This window comes from Punctularia strigosozonata, assembly GCF_000264995.1.
Source record: "Punctularia strigosozonata HHB-11173 SS5 unplaced genomic scaffold PUNSTscaffold_5, whole genome shotgun sequence".
NCBI classification, from domain to species: domain Eukaryota; kingdom Fungi; phylum Basidiomycota; class Agaricomycetes; order Corticiales; family Punctulariaceae; genus Punctularia; species Punctularia strigosozonata.
This window is the reverse complement of record NW_006767437.1, coordinates 618,837-634,200: the sequence shown is the minus strand read 5'-3', so window position 1 is coordinate 634,200 and position 15,364 is coordinate 618,837. Positions and strand designations below refer to the sequence as shown.

The following is a 15,364-nucleotide window of genomic DNA, read 5'->3' as shown; positions in this document are numbered from 1 at the left end:
GTGTGTATGAGAACGCGATCCTTCACAGGGGGGCACGATCACGATCACAGCTTGCCTCGATCCTTGAATGACCACAGAGCCGGCCACTGCCTTGCACCTTCCACAGCCGTCACCCACTTCCGCCGCTGTTCAGCGAATATCTCGTGTCGAGCGCTCCAATCGTGTTCTTGGTCAATGGTGCCAATCATAACGCAAAGAATCGGGCCAAACGCCGGGGTTTTGCCGAACATCTGCGAGCCGCAGCTACCACAGAACCGACGCTGCAGCGTCCGTCCGCTATCTGTATGCGTGTCGTCGAACGCTCGCAATGATTCAGCTCCGTGGGTTATGCGGAAGTTCTGGTGTTATGCATCTTTCAGTCAACCCTTCGTTCGGGAAATTCAGACAAGCAAGTACCTCCTCCTTGAACAAGCCTATCGTGTGAAACGACGAGCCAGTGCTTTTGCGGCATTGCGTGCAGTGGCAAATATAGCACTCTATCGGATCTCCCTTGACCTCGTACTTCACTTTCCTGCAAGCGCAAGAACCGCTTGTAACCTCCCCCTCTGGAGAGCTTTACTGGGCGGGCATTCTACGACCATGTTCAGAATACTGGTCATTTTATCACCCTAGATTCAACTACGAACCTGTGTCTTGTAGTGTCTCTAGGACTTGAATGAATGCTGTCGCTGGACTATCGCGTAGGGTGCGCTGCAGCTTGCGAGGCGAACACGAACAATGAGCTACGTGTCGGCGATATTGATATAATACATCCATCAGATGCCCTTGGGGTAAAGACCGTGGACGTAATACTGCAATGCCGGCGTTTATCCACCGTTCAGGCCAGTCTGTGTATTATACACTGCCGCTGAGATGAGTTGTAAACTTGTATCCATGGCATCTGAAGCGGGACTATGAACTATATACGCAAGCTTGACAAATCCAACGAGCAACAAATGACGTCGACACCATACAACGCGGACTTTATGTAAATTGAAAAGCTTTCACCAGCTTTCACCCCTTGCGCCTGATCGAATTACTCTATGATTTCCATATCCACTTTCGTCTGAACTGTCCCCCCCTCTCGGTTCTTGGGTCGAGGCAGTTTCATTCTGGCATTTACGAGCTACACACCAAAAAAAAAAACAGGAGTTCGTCGACAATGCTTATTTGTGTCCGTTGGTCATGGACAGGGGACAGGGGCCGCGCAGATCATAGTGCTCAAGTAGTGCACCAACTTTCGCATAGCGCCTTCGGGTTCTCCGCTCATACATGACCTTCCGGATGTATACCCCGGCGACATCAACGATTTGGCTTCAGCGCTAAGGGGCCACACGACAAAGGTACACACTTGATACTCAAGACAAATATGCGGTGTCCACCCAGCTCGTGTAGCTGCTTCCGAGCACGGACGTAATGCTGTACGTCGATTCGGCGCTCGAAGTGAGCTTCTGCGTCCAGCTCGGTTCGCTGACCTTCGAAGGCACGTCCGAGCCCGTGGTGTTGTAGTCGCCATAGAAGACTAGCAGTGATACGTTAGCTCGGTCAGCATGCGAGGGGAAGATCGGGAAGGGACTCGCTGTTAGTGGTGTCCTGCGTGTCGCTCCAGGCTTTCCAGATGGCGGCGTTCGGCGTTACTTCCAGATCGGTGTTGAGGAAGATGACGCGGGAGTACACTACAGATGCCGATGGGGTCGGGATCTCAGTCTGGCGTGAAGGATAAGGACGTACCGCCCCAGGCTCTGCCGAAGAAGTAGTTGCCAGGCGTGCTGGACGCCGTTGAGGAGTTCTTGACTACATTGTTGTTGAAGACGTCTGTGCAATTTGATGAATGTATCAGGATTGTCTCCAAGCTTGATAATAGATGAGCGGAAGCGTACATATGGAAGGGTCATCGCTCGACCCGCGTCCATTAGCGGTGATGCAGCCACCGGCTGTCACAGCAATGGTGTTCCCTTGGAAGTAGGATACAGCTGTATTTAATGAAGAGACAGATCAATCAGCGGATCACTACGATTGAGCACCCCGGGAAGACGCACCATGCTGTCCGAAGATGAAGTCTGTGGCTCCCTAATACACGCGGAACTCAGGTCCGAGCGCGTGTGATAGAAGAAGACAGGGAATCACCTCAATGTAGCCCTTGAGGTAGACTTGGTTGCCGGACTGGGCCAACAGCGTATCCTAGGAATGATCGGACGTCAGCAAGTGACGAACTTTAATTCCAGCTGCGTTGCGCACTTGGTAACCATACAAACCAACCGCATATGCGCCGAACTGATCGCTATACGCACTGAGAGCGATCGCTTGGGACCCCGGGCCTGAACAAACATCACCACGGTCAGACGAGAGGTATTGCTCAGGTGGCCGGTCTCGTTACCTCTCGTGTTCTCGATGTTGATGTTGTACAGTTTGACGTTGTTGCTGTGGATGCGCAGCGTACCGCTGGCGTCGTCCGATCCAGCTCTCGCGGCCTATATGAAAGAAAAGGTGTTCAGACAAAAGACGGAACAAAAGTGGTTCGTGAGAAGAAGCGCAAGACTCACATCTTGCATATGCGAAATGGTTACGACGTTGTGGGTATATTTCTGGACGTCCGTGGTGTAGCCATAGATCTAGACCGTGTTTAGCTTCCATCGTCCGGCGGGAGCATGATGAGCAATGAGGGGTTACCGTGACGTCGTCCCTATCAATATAGACTTGCTCCGTATAGTTTCCCGCATAGATGAATATCGACTGCGCGGTGCCGTCATCAGGTAGTGCAGCCACCGCAGCGGAAAGCGTCCTATATCGAATTGAATGAATGAGAACCGCCCCACGACGTGGCCGAGGAAGCTTACGCGTATTCTCCGGAGGTTGTGGTTCCTTGACGGACGACCTTGGCTCCAGACGGAGGCGAGGTTCTGCCAGCAGCGAGGGCCGTTCCTGCCACGGAGAGCGCGAAAAGCAAAGTAGTCCACCAAGTTCGATACATGCCGTTTCAGTGGAGTGAAAGTGCTGCTGGCTTGGACGCAAAGCGTGCATGGTGTGGTATATATTCCGGCCAGTAGCTGAGGGACGGGCCGGGATCAGCTTCATCTGCAATACTTCCGCTGGCCACGCTGGCAGGTCACGGTGTCTTTGCACGTCGCATAGAAGAGAAACGACGGAAGCTTAAGGGGCGGGGATGCCATGAAGAAATGCCTGAGAAACCCCGTTGCGCCAAGAGTTGTAAATGGACCGGAGGCTGGACCACGAGCGCTTGCGAATCCTGCGACACTTGCGCGATACCCTGTCTTCCGAGCTGCACTTGCAAACATAGACGAAGAACGGAGGTATATTGAAGCATGAGCATATGTTTTAATCAACCAGATCTAGTCGATCTTTTGTTGTGCTCGTGCCTCTTCGTGCCCTCGGGTGCATCCGATAGTCTTCCGACCGGGGTCATGAGGACCGTAGGGATCACAAAATTAGTGGTGAATAACTCCATCAGCGGACCGGCCGGATTCGTACACAATGTCTGGCCTGTATTAGAGCTTTCCGTCCGCTTGCTTGATGCTGTTCTGGGAGGTTGCTCAAGGCGACGACTTGAATACCCAGGATCGTCGGGAGAGTACGCGACAGCCACGTGACGCCGGCGCGCTCTATCACATGCGTCCCGAGAAGTGTTCGTGTAGATAGGCGTAGATCAAGCAACAGCGCGATCAGAACAGTCAACACACGCTCGGAAGCTCAGTGGAGGGCGGTTGTATCTTTCTGCCTCGAAATGATGCAGTGTCTTGAACGTTGCTCCATCGGACGCTAACGGACGTTGCCGTGGGTGTAATGACCGCATTTCTGGTGCATGGCGTGTTATAGACGGAGCGTACACGACACGTTCACAGCGCCCAGATTGCAAGGAAACGACACAAGGTGTGAGCGGTGTGATCCGAGACGGCCTTTGCTTCGTATGACGACAGAGGCACGCAAGAGACAATTCAGTCGACTGAGGTTTTTGAGCGATAGCAACCGTAGCCGGGCCCGAGAGGAGCGCGAGGGGGTGGAACCATCTTCACGAACCCGAGAAATTTGACGTACATGGGCGAGTTTGGAACAAGTCTCTCACTGCTGTGAGGTCGAGCGTCATCGAATACTTTGTGTCGTCGCAGAAGGTAGACGAGGTGAAGGTTGTAATTTAGATACTTAGATGAATGAAGGATATCTTGATACAACGATATCAGTGACGACGATTTCTCTATGTTCGTGAACTTGAGTACGAGATAAGCAGGAGATCTAGAGCTGGTGAGAACTGAAAGGGATGAACAGAGGGAACAGAGACGCTGGGTCGATGACGGTCACGAGAACATGCGGATGACGTGCGACGAGTCGGACCAGCGAGGCTGTAACAGTGTAAGGGCGCCACTTGACCTGCAGCTGAACGACCATCGAGAAATTCAGTACATAGCCGGAACCTGCTCGACGACGACGAGCGAGCCTTGGACGCCGCCAGCCGTATCCACGCGCCGGGTCAGAGGTAAGCACCAAATGGAGAGGCTTGAGGCGCTCGGGCCGATCTTTACTCACGCCTGCTGGGGTCACCCAGCCATCCTTCTCCGCGTGCAATCACCGCAACCTCTTCCCAGCAAAACAGCTTCAGCTGCCTGGCCTCCGTCGCTCTACAGCGCCCACCGATTGCGCAGAGCCGCGAAGCACGAGTCCACAGGCAACGCCGGAGACAGCGAGGACGCCGCGCGAGGTGAGTCTCAGTCGCACAAGGGCCAGGCCGCGCGGGAGGTGGTTATTCTCGGGCAGAAGCTGGAGAGGCGCCCCCAGAATCCCCGGACGTGGATGGATCTACGCTGGACCGTCGGCTGAGCCTGCTTGCTGACCTTGTGCCTTCGTAGGTCTTACCCCGGTCCTCGCTTTAGCCTCGCCACGGTCACGCGTGGGCGACTCGCATCTCGCCTCCATCTCCAGCCACTGCGCAACAGCCAGCATCGATGGACAGGCCAATGGGCCCGCGCCAGCCAGATCCCAAGCGGCACGCCGCCTTTGAGTCCATCTTCGGCAGACCGACGCCCTCGGCTCCGCCGCAAGCCGCCCCGCGAGCGTCGTACACCACCGCGAACGCACCCACGTACCAGTATAACGGCCACCTCAACGCCTACCCGCAACAAGCGGGATATCCTGGTGGTGGAGGAGCGGCGCTCGACAGGCGACCGTCAGCGTTATCTGCCTACGGGCATCCGACCGGCCACTCGCCATCACCACCCTACGCCCAGTCGCCACCTCCACCGACCGCATATCGCCAGTCCTACTATCCCTCGCAGGCCCCGCCATCGCAGCAGCAGCCGCAAGGGTACTACCCGTACCCGTCACCCCAGCCACCGCCCCAAAACGCCTATCCGTCGCCTTCCCTTGCTCCTCCTGCGGCCAGCGGACGAGCACGTTCCATGGTGAGCCAATCCGGACAACATGCAGGAATCATATCCCCAAGGCCCGAGGCCGATCCTCCCGATCCTGCGCTCGAGGTGCTCACGAAGCAGGGCATGACACCGGCCCAAGCATACCAGTATCAGGTCTATATGAACAACAACCCCGGGCAACATCCTTTCCCGAGCAACTACCCGGGCGGTCAACAGCGAAATTCGTACCCGAACTCGGTGAACGGAAGTAACCAGAGCCCACGGAGGAGTCCGGTGAACGACATGCTCGGAGTGCACGTCGAGGACGGCAGACTGGCGCTCGATTTCTTGGAAGGTGGGAGCGGAGGCGGGAGCAGTCCGAGTGATGGGAGTGCTGTCGGCACGGACGATGGGAGCAGCGAGCTGCCTTGGAGAGACGGCCAACGAAACAGTGCGTCCAGTACAGTTTTCTCACTTTTTTGATAACGGACATATGCTCATCACCTGCTCGACAGCCCTCACTGCAATCCAGAGTCGAGAGATTCAACACCTACAAACGCGCGTGCAGCAGCTGCAGCTAGACACCCGCATGCATACGGGCGCGGGCGGCTCGGCGTCTGCGCCCTCCTCGGCTTCCGCCTACTCAAGCACTACGCAGTCGTTCTACGCCTCCTCCACCTCCACTGCCGTTCACAACACATCGCCCTCGCCTTCTTCCCTCCACGCGCCCTCACCCGATCTCTCGCTGAACAGTCAAAGCACAAGGAGGTCGTCCGAGAGCACGAGGACAATGCCGATGCCTTTGCAAGGCTCGTACAAACGCGACCGAAGCTACGCAGACCGGAGCAGGAGTATGAGCGCCACCGTCCGCGGCGTCTTCGACCCGAACGCCTCCCTCGGTAAAGGCGCCCGCGACCGGCCAGGCATCCCGAACATGGCCTCGGGCTCGTCTTCGCACGCGCACCACCACTCGCACGCCGCCCCGCACACGATCCCGCTCGCGCAGCAGCAGCAGGTGCTCGCGCGGCGCACGCCGATCGTGTACCCCGCGCTGCTCTCGCGCGTCGCGCTCGCCTTCCGGGAGCGCATCACGCTCGCGGACCGGACGAAGGACGGGCTGACGTACCACGACGCGTTCGACGGCCGGGAGGCGGTCGACAAGATCGCGTACATCATCAAGACGACGGACCGCAACCTGGCGCTGCTCCTCGGTCGCGCGCTGGACGCGCAAAAGTTCTTCCATGACGTCACGTACGACCATCGACTAAGGGACAGCAGCGGCGAGCTGTACCAGTTTGGAGGGGTGGGGCCGAAGGTGTGGGGGAGCGGCGAGCTCGCGGCGGCGGCGGCGGCGACGAAGGAGGGAAAGGAAAGTACGCCCGAGGGGACGACGGACGGTCATGGCGGTTCTGAGCAGGACGGCAAAGTTGAATCTCCGGATACTCCTACGACCGCGAAGGCGGATGCGGGCGTTGAGGAGACGCCGCTGCCGTCGGGCGTGTTCACGCTGTTGACGGACTGCTACAGTCCGACGTGCAGCAGAGATCGGTTGTGCTATAGCATCGCGTGTCCGCGACGGCTCGAGCAGCAGGCGAGGCTGAACATGAAGCCGCAGCCCGGGCTGAAGAAGCAGATCAGTAAGGAGAGTCTGGGCGACCTTGTGGTGCGTGGTTACATCGATGCCGTGCTGATCGCTACGTTGCTGAGAGGATCTGTGCTGCTCAGGAGCCTGGGACACTCTGGATCCACTCGGTGCCCAAGGAGGTGGTAGATAGTGTGTCTGACCAGGAGAAGAAGCGCCAGGAGGCCATCAACGAAGTGATCTATACGGAACGCGACTTCGTGCGGGATATGGAGTACCTCCGCGACGTGAGCTCGATCCTTTACTCTGGTTGCTTGTCATCATTCATGGATCTCTTGCTTGTCACACCCATCCTTTGTGCTCTCTCGCCGGGATTCAGATCTGGATCAACCCTCTCAAACAATCCGACGTTATCCCCGCCCACCGGCGTACGGACTTCTTGGAACAAGTCTTCTGGAACATCCACGACATCATCGCGGTCAACACTCGCCTGCGCGATGCGCTCAACAAGCGCCAGAAGCAGTACGCCGTTGTCGAGAGGATAGGCGACATCTTGCTCGACGCGGTGCCGCATTTCGCGCCGTTCGTGAGCTACGGAGCACATCAGCTCTACGGCAAGTACGAGTTTGAGAGGGAGAAGGGGAGCAACCCAGCGTTTGCTCAGTTCGTAGAGGTGAACGAGATAGCTGTGGAATGTACATTCGGCGCGCTGATCAGCCCCAATTACAGATGGCGGAGAGGTTGCCTGAGTCGCGAAAACTCGAGCTCAATGGCTATCTCACCAAGCCCACGACGCGTCTTGCGCGTTACCCGCTCCTGCTCGAAGCCGTCCTCAAGCACACGCCCGACGATAATCCGGATAAGGTTGCACTCCCTCAGGCGGTGGCCCTCGTTCGAGAGTTCCTTGCGCGGGTGAACACCGAGTCCGGCAAAACCGAGAACAGATTCAATCTCCTGCAGCTTGACCAGCAGCTTGTGTTCAGGCCGGGCGAGGAGGTCGATCTGCGGCTGAAGGAGGAGGGTCGCGAGCTCGTGTACAAGGGCCCGCTGAAGAAGCGCAGCGGTGGCCAAGGCGATAGTGGCGAGCTGCAGGTGTTCTTGTTCGATCATGCGCTATTGATGGTGAAGCAGAAGACCAAGCATGAGCAGTATAAGGTCTATCGACGGGTGAGTGCGGTCATTTCGGATGTGCCTGCATAACGGTCCGCTGATATGGGGCATATAGCCTATCCCCCTGGAGCTTCTCGTTGTCTCCGCTGCGGACGATTTCCCATCCACCGGCAACGGCCGGAGCAGCAAGGACAAGTCGACCAAGTCGCTCATCAAGCGCAACTCGTTCACCCGCTCCTTCCCCAATGCTCCGATCGTCGCACCGGTCAAGGGTGACTCGAAGGGCAGCTTCTCGATGACGTTCGTGCATCTCGGTAGGAAGTACTACTCCATGACGCTGTACGCGAGCACGTATGTTAGCCAGCGGAAATGGGTGGAGAACATACAGAAGCAGCAGGATCTGATGCGGGAGAGGAGCTTGGTGTTTTACACGGAGACATTGAACGAGGGCTTCTTCTTGGGTCCGAACAAGGTCAACTGTGCCGCGCCGTACAGTGAGTATCGTTTGCTGTAGGGCTGTATGTGGTGCTAATTTTGTGACAGATGCCGGTCGTCGCGTGGTGTATGGGACGGACGATGGTGTTTACATCTCCGACCTCATGGATCGTGGACGAGAGCCACTGAAGGTGCTCGCATTGATGGATGTGACCCAGATTGATGTTCTCGAGGAGTACCAGCTTCTCGTCGTTCTCTCCGGTCCGTGCATGCTTGCTTGCGCGCGATATCTACTAACGCTGTATTGTTCAGAGAAACAAGTGATCACTTTCCCACTCGAGGCATTGGATCCGAGGGATCCTATGGCTGGCCTCAAACGCGCCAAGCGCATTTCCTCGCACATCTCGTTCTTCAAAGCCGGATACTGCCTTGGAAAGGCGCTGGTTTGCGTCGTCAAGTCTTCACCGCTCTCCAGCACGATCAAAGCATTCGAGCCGATTGACCAGAACGTGCGTCGGCGGAAGCAGCCCACGTTCAAGTCGTTCCTGGCCGGCGGAAACGACACATTGAAGGTGTTCCGGGAGTTCTACATCCCCGTGGAGAGTAGCTCGATTCACTTCCTGAAGACGTTGCTTTGCGTGGGGTGCACGAAAGGTTTCGAGGTGGTGGACCTGGAGACACTGGAGACGCAAGGGTTGTTGGACCCGGCGGACGAGTCCCTCGAGTTTGTGTCGAAGCGCGACGGGCTGCGGCCCATGGCGATCTTCCGCATCGACAACGAGTTCCTCTTGTGCTACGATGGTAAGACGCCGTTTCTGAAGCCGATAACATGATCTGACGCGAATGGCACGCAGAATTTGCGTTCTACGTCAACAAGAATGGATGGCGCTCGCGCAAGGAGGTCATGGTGCACTGGGAAGGCTCTCCTACCGGCTTTGGTATGTTTTCTCTGCTTGTCTGAGTGCTATTTTTCTATTGTTCTCATGTCTTTGCGACAGCTCTTCGTTATCCCTATGTCATCGCTTTCGAGCCCACCTTCGTCGAAATTCGACACGTTGAGACCGGCGCGATGGCCCAGATCATCCAGGGCAACAACCTGAGGTTGCTATTCGCAGATATGCCCCCGAAGGCCACGACCAACTCGCAGATGAGTGCGCAATACCCCTATAACCCATACTCGCCGTACCCGAACTCGTCAGCCGGCTCGCGACAATCTCTATACGGTGCATACGGCGGCGCAAACCCGCAGTTCCCGACGCCGAACCCCTACCGCAGAAACGCTTTCGGCAGAGACGAGATCATCCTAGTCTCAGACGACCGCGTCATGATGCTGCGCATGGCGGGCGAGGACCAGCACCAGCAGCAATACCAACAGCAGCCCCAGTATTCGCCGCAGCTAAGTCCTTACCCAGGCATGCCTGTGCGCACGTCTCAGATGCCACTGCCACCCCTACCTGTCTCTGACACGATGTCGATGATGTCGGCGTCGTCTGTATCTGGCCGCACTTCGTCGCAGACGGTGCGATAGCTCTTCGCACTACTTTCGATGCTTCGCCGCGTCTTGCTGTACCGATGCCTCTTTGCTTGTTTCCATACGCCGCTTTCCCCGTCGTCTCTCATCGCACACGCATTTATATATATATTACCGCATTGTATCGAACTGTTTGCATATACAATAGTACTAGACCCTTGGTTTGATGAGCACCCCTATGTTGTCAACGAGAGGGCGAACGAAGGGCGCTAATCATACGTTTCCGGGGTGCCATGCGCCTGTGCCGATCATGCGCCGAGGCGGCGACCGCTTAGCTGCGGTTTTAAAGTCCGCTCGATCGTAGGCTCTTTTCATCTCCCCCCTCGTCGTCGCCCGACGGTTGTTGTTCTCGATTTTCTCGTTCCTTGCAACGAACACGATGAAGCTCACCACAGCTTCCGCCGCTCTTTTGCTACTCACTGCCGTTAACGCACACGACCTCCCCCGCCGCCATGCCAGCTTTGCTAAGCGCCAATTTACGGCAGCCGCCGCTGGCACATCCTCGGTCGCCGCCGCCGCAGGCTCGACTGTCGCGTCTGGCACCGTCGCAGCGACCGGCACCGTCGCCGCAACCCCCGCTCTGGACACCGGCACGTCGGTGCCCCCTCTCAGCTCTATCACGTCGGGCATGGCCACGCAGGCGACCTTCCCGGTCAGCTCGACCTACACCGCCGGGGCGACCCCTCCCATCTCTGGCGCACCTGCCCTGCCCTCGAAGTTCGTCTACAGTTCGGCGGACTGGCCCATCGCGGACAAGACACCTGACACCAGTGAGTCACATCGCCCAGGCACGCTTCCATACGTCGATCTGATGGATAATGCACTACAGCATCCGACGAAGTTCAGGAGTGGATGAAGGAGCTCGATGGGTGGGACATTCCCGACATTGACCCATCCACTGATGGAACCTGCGCCGGCTCGACCGAGGCTGCTGCCAATGCCCAAGCGAACGGTTGGTGGACTTGCGGTGGTTACACCAGGGATACCGATATCGTCGCCTGCCCCGACAAGATGACGTGGGGTGTCAGCTTCGACGACGGCCCGTCTCCTTACACCCAGACCCTTCTCAACTACCTTGGCTCGGTGAACCTCACGGCCACGTTTTTCGTCGTTGGCAGCCGTGTTGTGGAACGCCCTGATGTCCTCATTGAGGAATACATGGCAGGCCATGAAATCAGCGTGCACACATGGGCGCATCCCGTACGTTTTGCTTTCGTGTCCACGCTTCTTATGCTGATCGTCGAGTAGCACTTGACGACCCTAACCACCGAACAAATCGTGGCCGAGTTGGGCTGGTCTCGCAAGGCCATTCAAACTGTTCTGGGCATCACCCCGACCACCATGCGTCCGCCTTACGGCGACATCGGTACGTAACGCGTCTTGGCACTTGGCGCGCGACATCACTCACTCTATCGTCAGACGATCGTGTTCGTGCCATCTCCTTGGCTATGGGCATGGTTCCCATCATCTGGACGAGCAGCCCGTCCAGCGGGCCCTTCGACACCAACGGTGAGACCTTTCCCCGCGAAAGAAATTTTATTTTTCTCCGATCCTTATCTCATGCTGTATCGTAATTCAGACTGGCGCGTCGCCGGTGGTCTGGTGACTGGTCCAGAGCAGCTGGCGACGTTCGAGGGCCTCCTCGGGAACGCAACCACGCTCGACACCGGTTTCATCGTCCTTGAACACGATCTGTTCGAGATCACTGTTGACCTTGCGCGAGGCTACACCATTCCCGCCGCGCTCTCGCATGAGCCGCCCTTCACCCTCAAGTCTATCGGCTCCTGCCAGGGCTGGCCTGCGACCGATCTGTACCTCGAGACGACCACGAACACGACGTTCCCGTACTCGAACTCGACCGTCAGCACAAACGGTACCGCGGACAGCGACTCCTCGGACGGCACCGGTGTCCGCGGCAACAGCGCCAGCAGCGGTAGCTCGACGAGCACCGCGGACGCCGATCAGGCGCAGTCGACCAGCGGCGCGTCACACGTCGTCCCGCAAGCCATCACGTTCGGTCTCCTCTTTACTCTTTCGCTGGCTATCGTCGGCGCATCCGCCTTTTAATCTCTTCCCTCTACATATATAGCCTTATCTTTTCTCTCTACTCACCCTCTTGACGCAACGTTCTGGATTTGTATTGCATTTTCGTCGTGCACACGGTCAACTACGCTGCTGCCTCGTCTTATAGCCCTTAGGGACTGGATTTCATGACCTCAATCTACGGACTCAATGATTAGATTTATTCAGCTATTTCCTTTCGCTAGTGGGCCATCTGACACTGTAAAGGCTTTGGATGCAGGTTGCAGCTGGGCGATTACTCTTCCACACGCGTGATTGGGCAGTCATAACTCATCGCGACGCAGCACATTAGTAGTTAATGGACGCTCGTCCAATATACTGTCCCATTTCTCTGCGATGGGCACTTTGCTGCAATTGCAACGGTGTGTTAACTTCACCGTCGACCATCACTGTCCGGACGACATGTGATAACTATCCGAGCACTTACAATCACATGGCTTTATAGCCGGAGCGCGTACCGTCGCATTCATTATCCCCAGATTCGCAGCGTTGGTCGTAGAACATGCATCGGTTCGCGCGTCAGCGCTTTCAACAACATCTGCGACCAGGCCCGACGAAGCGCAGGAGTAGCACGATGGCCGCAGACCTGAGCAAGGTCTCAAATGCAACCCGGCCGGCCGGATGGAAGACCCTGGCGCCCTCCCTGCCTAACATCTCCGCGAAAGACTTGTCTTTGCCTCGCCTGCCTGTGCCTCCGCTTGCTGCAACTTCTGAGAGGTTGAAAGCATCTCTATTGCCGCTTGCTCATTCGAAGGCGGAGTACGATGCGGCGACGCGCAAGATCGACGCATTCGCAGGCGAGAATGGACTGGGGAAGGTCCTGCAGCAGCGCTTGGAAGCCAGAGCTAGAGAGGATGACAGGGAACACTGGCTGGAGGAGTGGTGGGATGACGGAGGGTACCTCGGCTTTCGCGACTCGGTACGCATTTCCGTATATCTCTGGATCTTGCATCGCTGCTGAAAATGGTTTCGGACTAGGTGGTTGTCAACGTTTCCTACTATTGTATGACCATGAATTTATGCTGCTCTGGGACATGCACGCTAATGAACCACTTTAGACGGCTTCGATCACCCACCAGCGCATCTGCCCCGAGACCCCGCATCGCGTGCAGCAGGTATCATTCGTGCAGCCATGCTCTTCCGTGAACGGCTCAAACGGGGCGAGGTTCAGCCTGAGGCTACCAAAGAAGGGCCTTTATGCATGGATACATACAGGTACGATGCATTTCCTCGTGCTCTGAAGTACTTGTATGACGACTCAAAGAGCCGTGGTAATTTAGATGGATGTTCGACTGCTCTCGAATTCCCGGATTACAAGGATTGGACTGGAGCACGTCATATGCAAATGAGAACCCGGAACACGTTGTCGTGCTTCGTAAAGGACGGTTTTGGAAGGTTACCGCGGCAAAAGATGGTCAGGTCCTGTCTACGGGTGACATCCGGAGGTAAGCGCAAGTTCATATAAAGAATTATAGTCTCGCTACAGACTGACGAATACGCATAGGCAAATAGAGCATATATATCAAAGCACAGCGCAGGAATACCCTGCCGTTGGCATCTTAACCTCGAATAACCGGGATGTTTGGGCAAAGGTAGGCGTCTATGTGTCCGTAATAGTGACTGCATTCTTACTCAGACATGCAGGACTACGCGGAGCTAGCTAAGGACCCGCATAACGCGTCTATCCTGCGTTCTGTCCACTCCTCCGCTTTTGCTGTTTGTCTCGATACCGAAAAACCTCGGGGGCCCATCGAGCATTCGCGGTACCTTTGGCACGGGTACTACCCTGCCGCACCGAGTGCCTCCCTGGCTGCGGAAGTCAGTCTTTCCTTTTCAAAAGTTCGTCACATAGGGAGTTCTGACCGCGAAGCGCACTGGACAGATGGGCTTGAGAAATAGATGGATGGACAAACCGTGCCAGTTCGTCATCTTTGACAACGGCGAAGCCGGGATCGTGGGCGAACACAGTGTCATGGACGGCACGCCCACCACCCGCATGTGCGACGATGCGCTCGACGATCTCTATCGCCCCAACTTCAACCACGGCTCCTCTCTCCCCTCTGCTCCCGCACCGGAGCCACTGGACTGGCACGTATTACCAGCGACGCAGAAGGCGATCGACGAGGCGGCCAAGGCAGCATATGAGCTCATTTCGGGCCAGGCGATGAGCTACCACCTCACGCCATACGGTAAAGCCGCCATCAAGCGCTTCGGCGTCTCGCCCGACTCGTGGGCGCAGGCCATCATCCAGCTCGCGCATCGCCGGCTGCTGTCGTCCTCGGATAAGGTGCCGAAGCCAAGGAACGGAGGTACATACGAAGCGGCAAGTGTCAGGAAGTTCCATAAGGGGCGGACGGAGGCAATCCGGGTGGTCAGCAGCGAGATGGACGCATGGGTGCAGAGCATGGACGACGCGGGAGCCAGTGCGGATGAGAAGAGGCTGATGCTGATGAACGCGGCGAAGAAGCACGTTGAACTGGCGAAGGCGGCGGGTAACGGGCATGGCATTGACCGTCACATGCTGGGTTCGTCGTCTCCTGGGATCGCATCCGCAGCTCGATGGAACGTAGCTGATGTTGCGTCGAACCAGGTCTGAAGAAATCACTACGAGAAGGCGAGGCGCTACCGGAGATATTCTCGGACCCATTGTATGCGCGATCAAGCTACTGGATCCTGAGCACGTCCGCCATATTCTCGAAGCACTTCCCGACATATGGGTGGGGTGAAGTCGTCCCTGATGGGTTTGGCGTAGCATATATGACGGGCTACGATGGTGAGTGCAATCACCTGCAACTTGGAAAGTCCGGCGAGGACCTGGGATGCTGACCGCGGGTCGCAGACAAACTGCAATACACCATCACCTCACGGACAGAGATGCCGAACCAGCAGTTCTGCGGCGAGATCGCGAGGGCAGCGAAAGACATGTATGATCTATTTGCGGAAGCGCAGGCACTGCCCAAGGCGAAGCTATAGTGTACGGGAGATATCGCTTGCTACTGAACTGGTTGTAGCTTCAGATGGTTTCGTGGCAACGGATGCAACCATTTACCGAGCTCTCGACGATCCGCCCTTCTTGAGCACAGACATGGATTAATAGGCCAACTTCATGATACAGGTAGATGTATGTAGCATCTCTGGTAAGGAAAAGAGCCCCACGCCGGGTCGGCCACCGGACGGTTAGAGCACGCTCCAGCTAGAGACGCCGCATCCTTCTTGGACGCGCGGTAGACTCCTGCGAGACGAGAAGGGTGCTCGCAGGGGGACAATAGGCGGGTCCATGAAATG

The 15,364-nt window shown here is 56.8% G+C and overlaps 5 protein-coding genes across 5 annotated transcripts; 3 read left to right on the top strand and 2 right to left on the bottom strand.

Annotated features, from left to right (window-relative positions):
- Positions 1–44: 44 nt before the first annotated feature.
- PUNSTDRAFT_65935 (uncharacterized protein) lies at positions 45–528 on the bottom strand (the record flags this gene model as incomplete). The annotated part of the gene is made up of 2 exons (XM_007382798.1): positions 45–338; positions 397–528. Coding segments are annotated over 2 exons (426 nt in total), but the record flags the coding sequence as incomplete, so codon positions are not given.
- An 809-nt stretch (positions 529–1,337) lies between these two features.
- Positions 1,338–2,996, bottom strand: PUNSTDRAFT_154815 (uncharacterized protein; the record flags this gene model as incomplete). The annotated part of the gene is made up of 11 exons (XM_007383326.1): positions 2,817–2,996; positions 2,650–2,761; positions 2,523–2,591; positions 2,357–2,450; positions 2,218–2,297; positions 2,107–2,160; positions 2,019–2,049; positions 1,860–1,952; positions 1,711–1,794; positions 1,560–1,655; positions 1,338–1,501 (listed from the first exon to the last, which is right to left on the bottom strand). The coding sequence occupies exons 1-11, from the start codon at positions 2,948–2,950 to the stop codon at positions 1,338–1,340; spliced, it is 1,011 nt and encodes a 336-aa protein (XP_007383388.1). The 5' UTR covers positions 2,951–2,996.
- A 1,668-nt stretch (positions 2,997–4,664) lies between these two features.
- PUNSTDRAFT_101472 (CNH-domain-containing protein) lies at positions 4,665–10,140 on the top strand. Its single transcript, XM_007382797.1, has 11 exons — positions 4,665–4,690; positions 4,839–5,790; positions 5,855–7,002; positions 7,065–7,208; positions 7,301–7,594; positions 7,651–8,088; positions 8,147–8,525; positions 8,575–8,727; positions 8,779–9,267; positions 9,321–9,404; positions 9,465–10,140. Exons 2-11 carry the CDS (start codon positions 4,935–4,937, stop codon positions 9,992–9,994), a joined length of 4,515 nt encoding a protein of 1,504 aa, XP_007382859.1. The 5' UTR covers positions 4,665–4,690; positions 4,839–4,934; the 3' UTR covers positions 9,995–10,140.
- Positions 10,141–10,322: 182 nt separating this feature from the next.
- PUNSTDRAFT_51821 (uncharacterized protein) lies at positions 10,323–12,426 on the top strand. The gene is made up of 5 exons (XM_007382796.1): positions 10,323–10,767; positions 10,827–11,197; positions 11,246–11,363; positions 11,417–11,506; positions 11,577–12,426. The coding sequence occupies exons 1-5, from the start codon at positions 10,377–10,379 to the stop codon at positions 12,062–12,064; spliced, it is 1,458 nt and encodes a 485-aa protein (XP_007382858.1). The 5' UTR covers positions 10,323–10,376; the 3' UTR covers positions 12,065–12,426.
- A 227-nt stretch (positions 12,427–12,653) lies between these two features.
- Positions 12,654–14,905, top strand: PUNSTDRAFT_66992 (acyltransferase ChoActase/COT/CPT; the record flags this gene model as incomplete). The annotated part of the gene is made up of 8 exons (XM_007382795.1): positions 12,654–12,998; positions 13,058–13,082; positions 13,138–13,294; positions 13,360–13,524; positions 13,584–13,671; positions 13,724–13,877; positions 13,936–14,604; positions 14,670–14,905. The coding sequence occupies 8 exons, from the start codon at positions 12,654–12,656 to the stop codon at positions 14,903–14,905; spliced, it is 1,839 nt and encodes a 612-aa protein (XP_007382857.1).
- Positions 14,906–15,364: the final 459 nt, after the last annotated feature.

Excerpts from the sequence above, each read along its gene's own strand:
- PUNSTDRAFT_101472 (XM_007382797.1), top strand. The coding sequence starts at position 4,935 with ATGGACAGGCCAATGGGCCCGCGCCAGCCAGATCCCAAGCGGCACGCC. Across the intron at positions 9,268-9,320 it reads GTTCCTCTTGTGCTACGATG|AATTTGCGTTCTACGTCAAC; the intron begins GTAAGACGCCGT and ends AATGGCACGCAG. Across the intron at positions 9,405-9,464 it reads AGGCTCTCCTACCGGCTTTG|CTCTTCGTTATCCCTATGTC; the intron begins GTATGTTTTCTC and ends TCTTTGCGACAG.
- PUNSTDRAFT_51821 (XM_007382796.1), top strand. The coding sequence starts at position 10,377 with ATGAAGCTCACCACAGCTTCCGCCGCTCTTTTGCTACTCACTGCCGTT. Across the intron at positions 11,198-11,245 it reads TGCACACATGGGCGCATCCC|CACTTGACGACCCTAACCAC; the intron begins GTACGTTTTGCT and ends ATCGTCGAGTAG. Across the intron at positions 11,507-11,576 it reads CGGGCCCTTCGACACCAACG|ACTGGCGCGTCGCCGGTGGT; the intron begins GTGAGACCTTTC and ends ATCGTAATTCAG.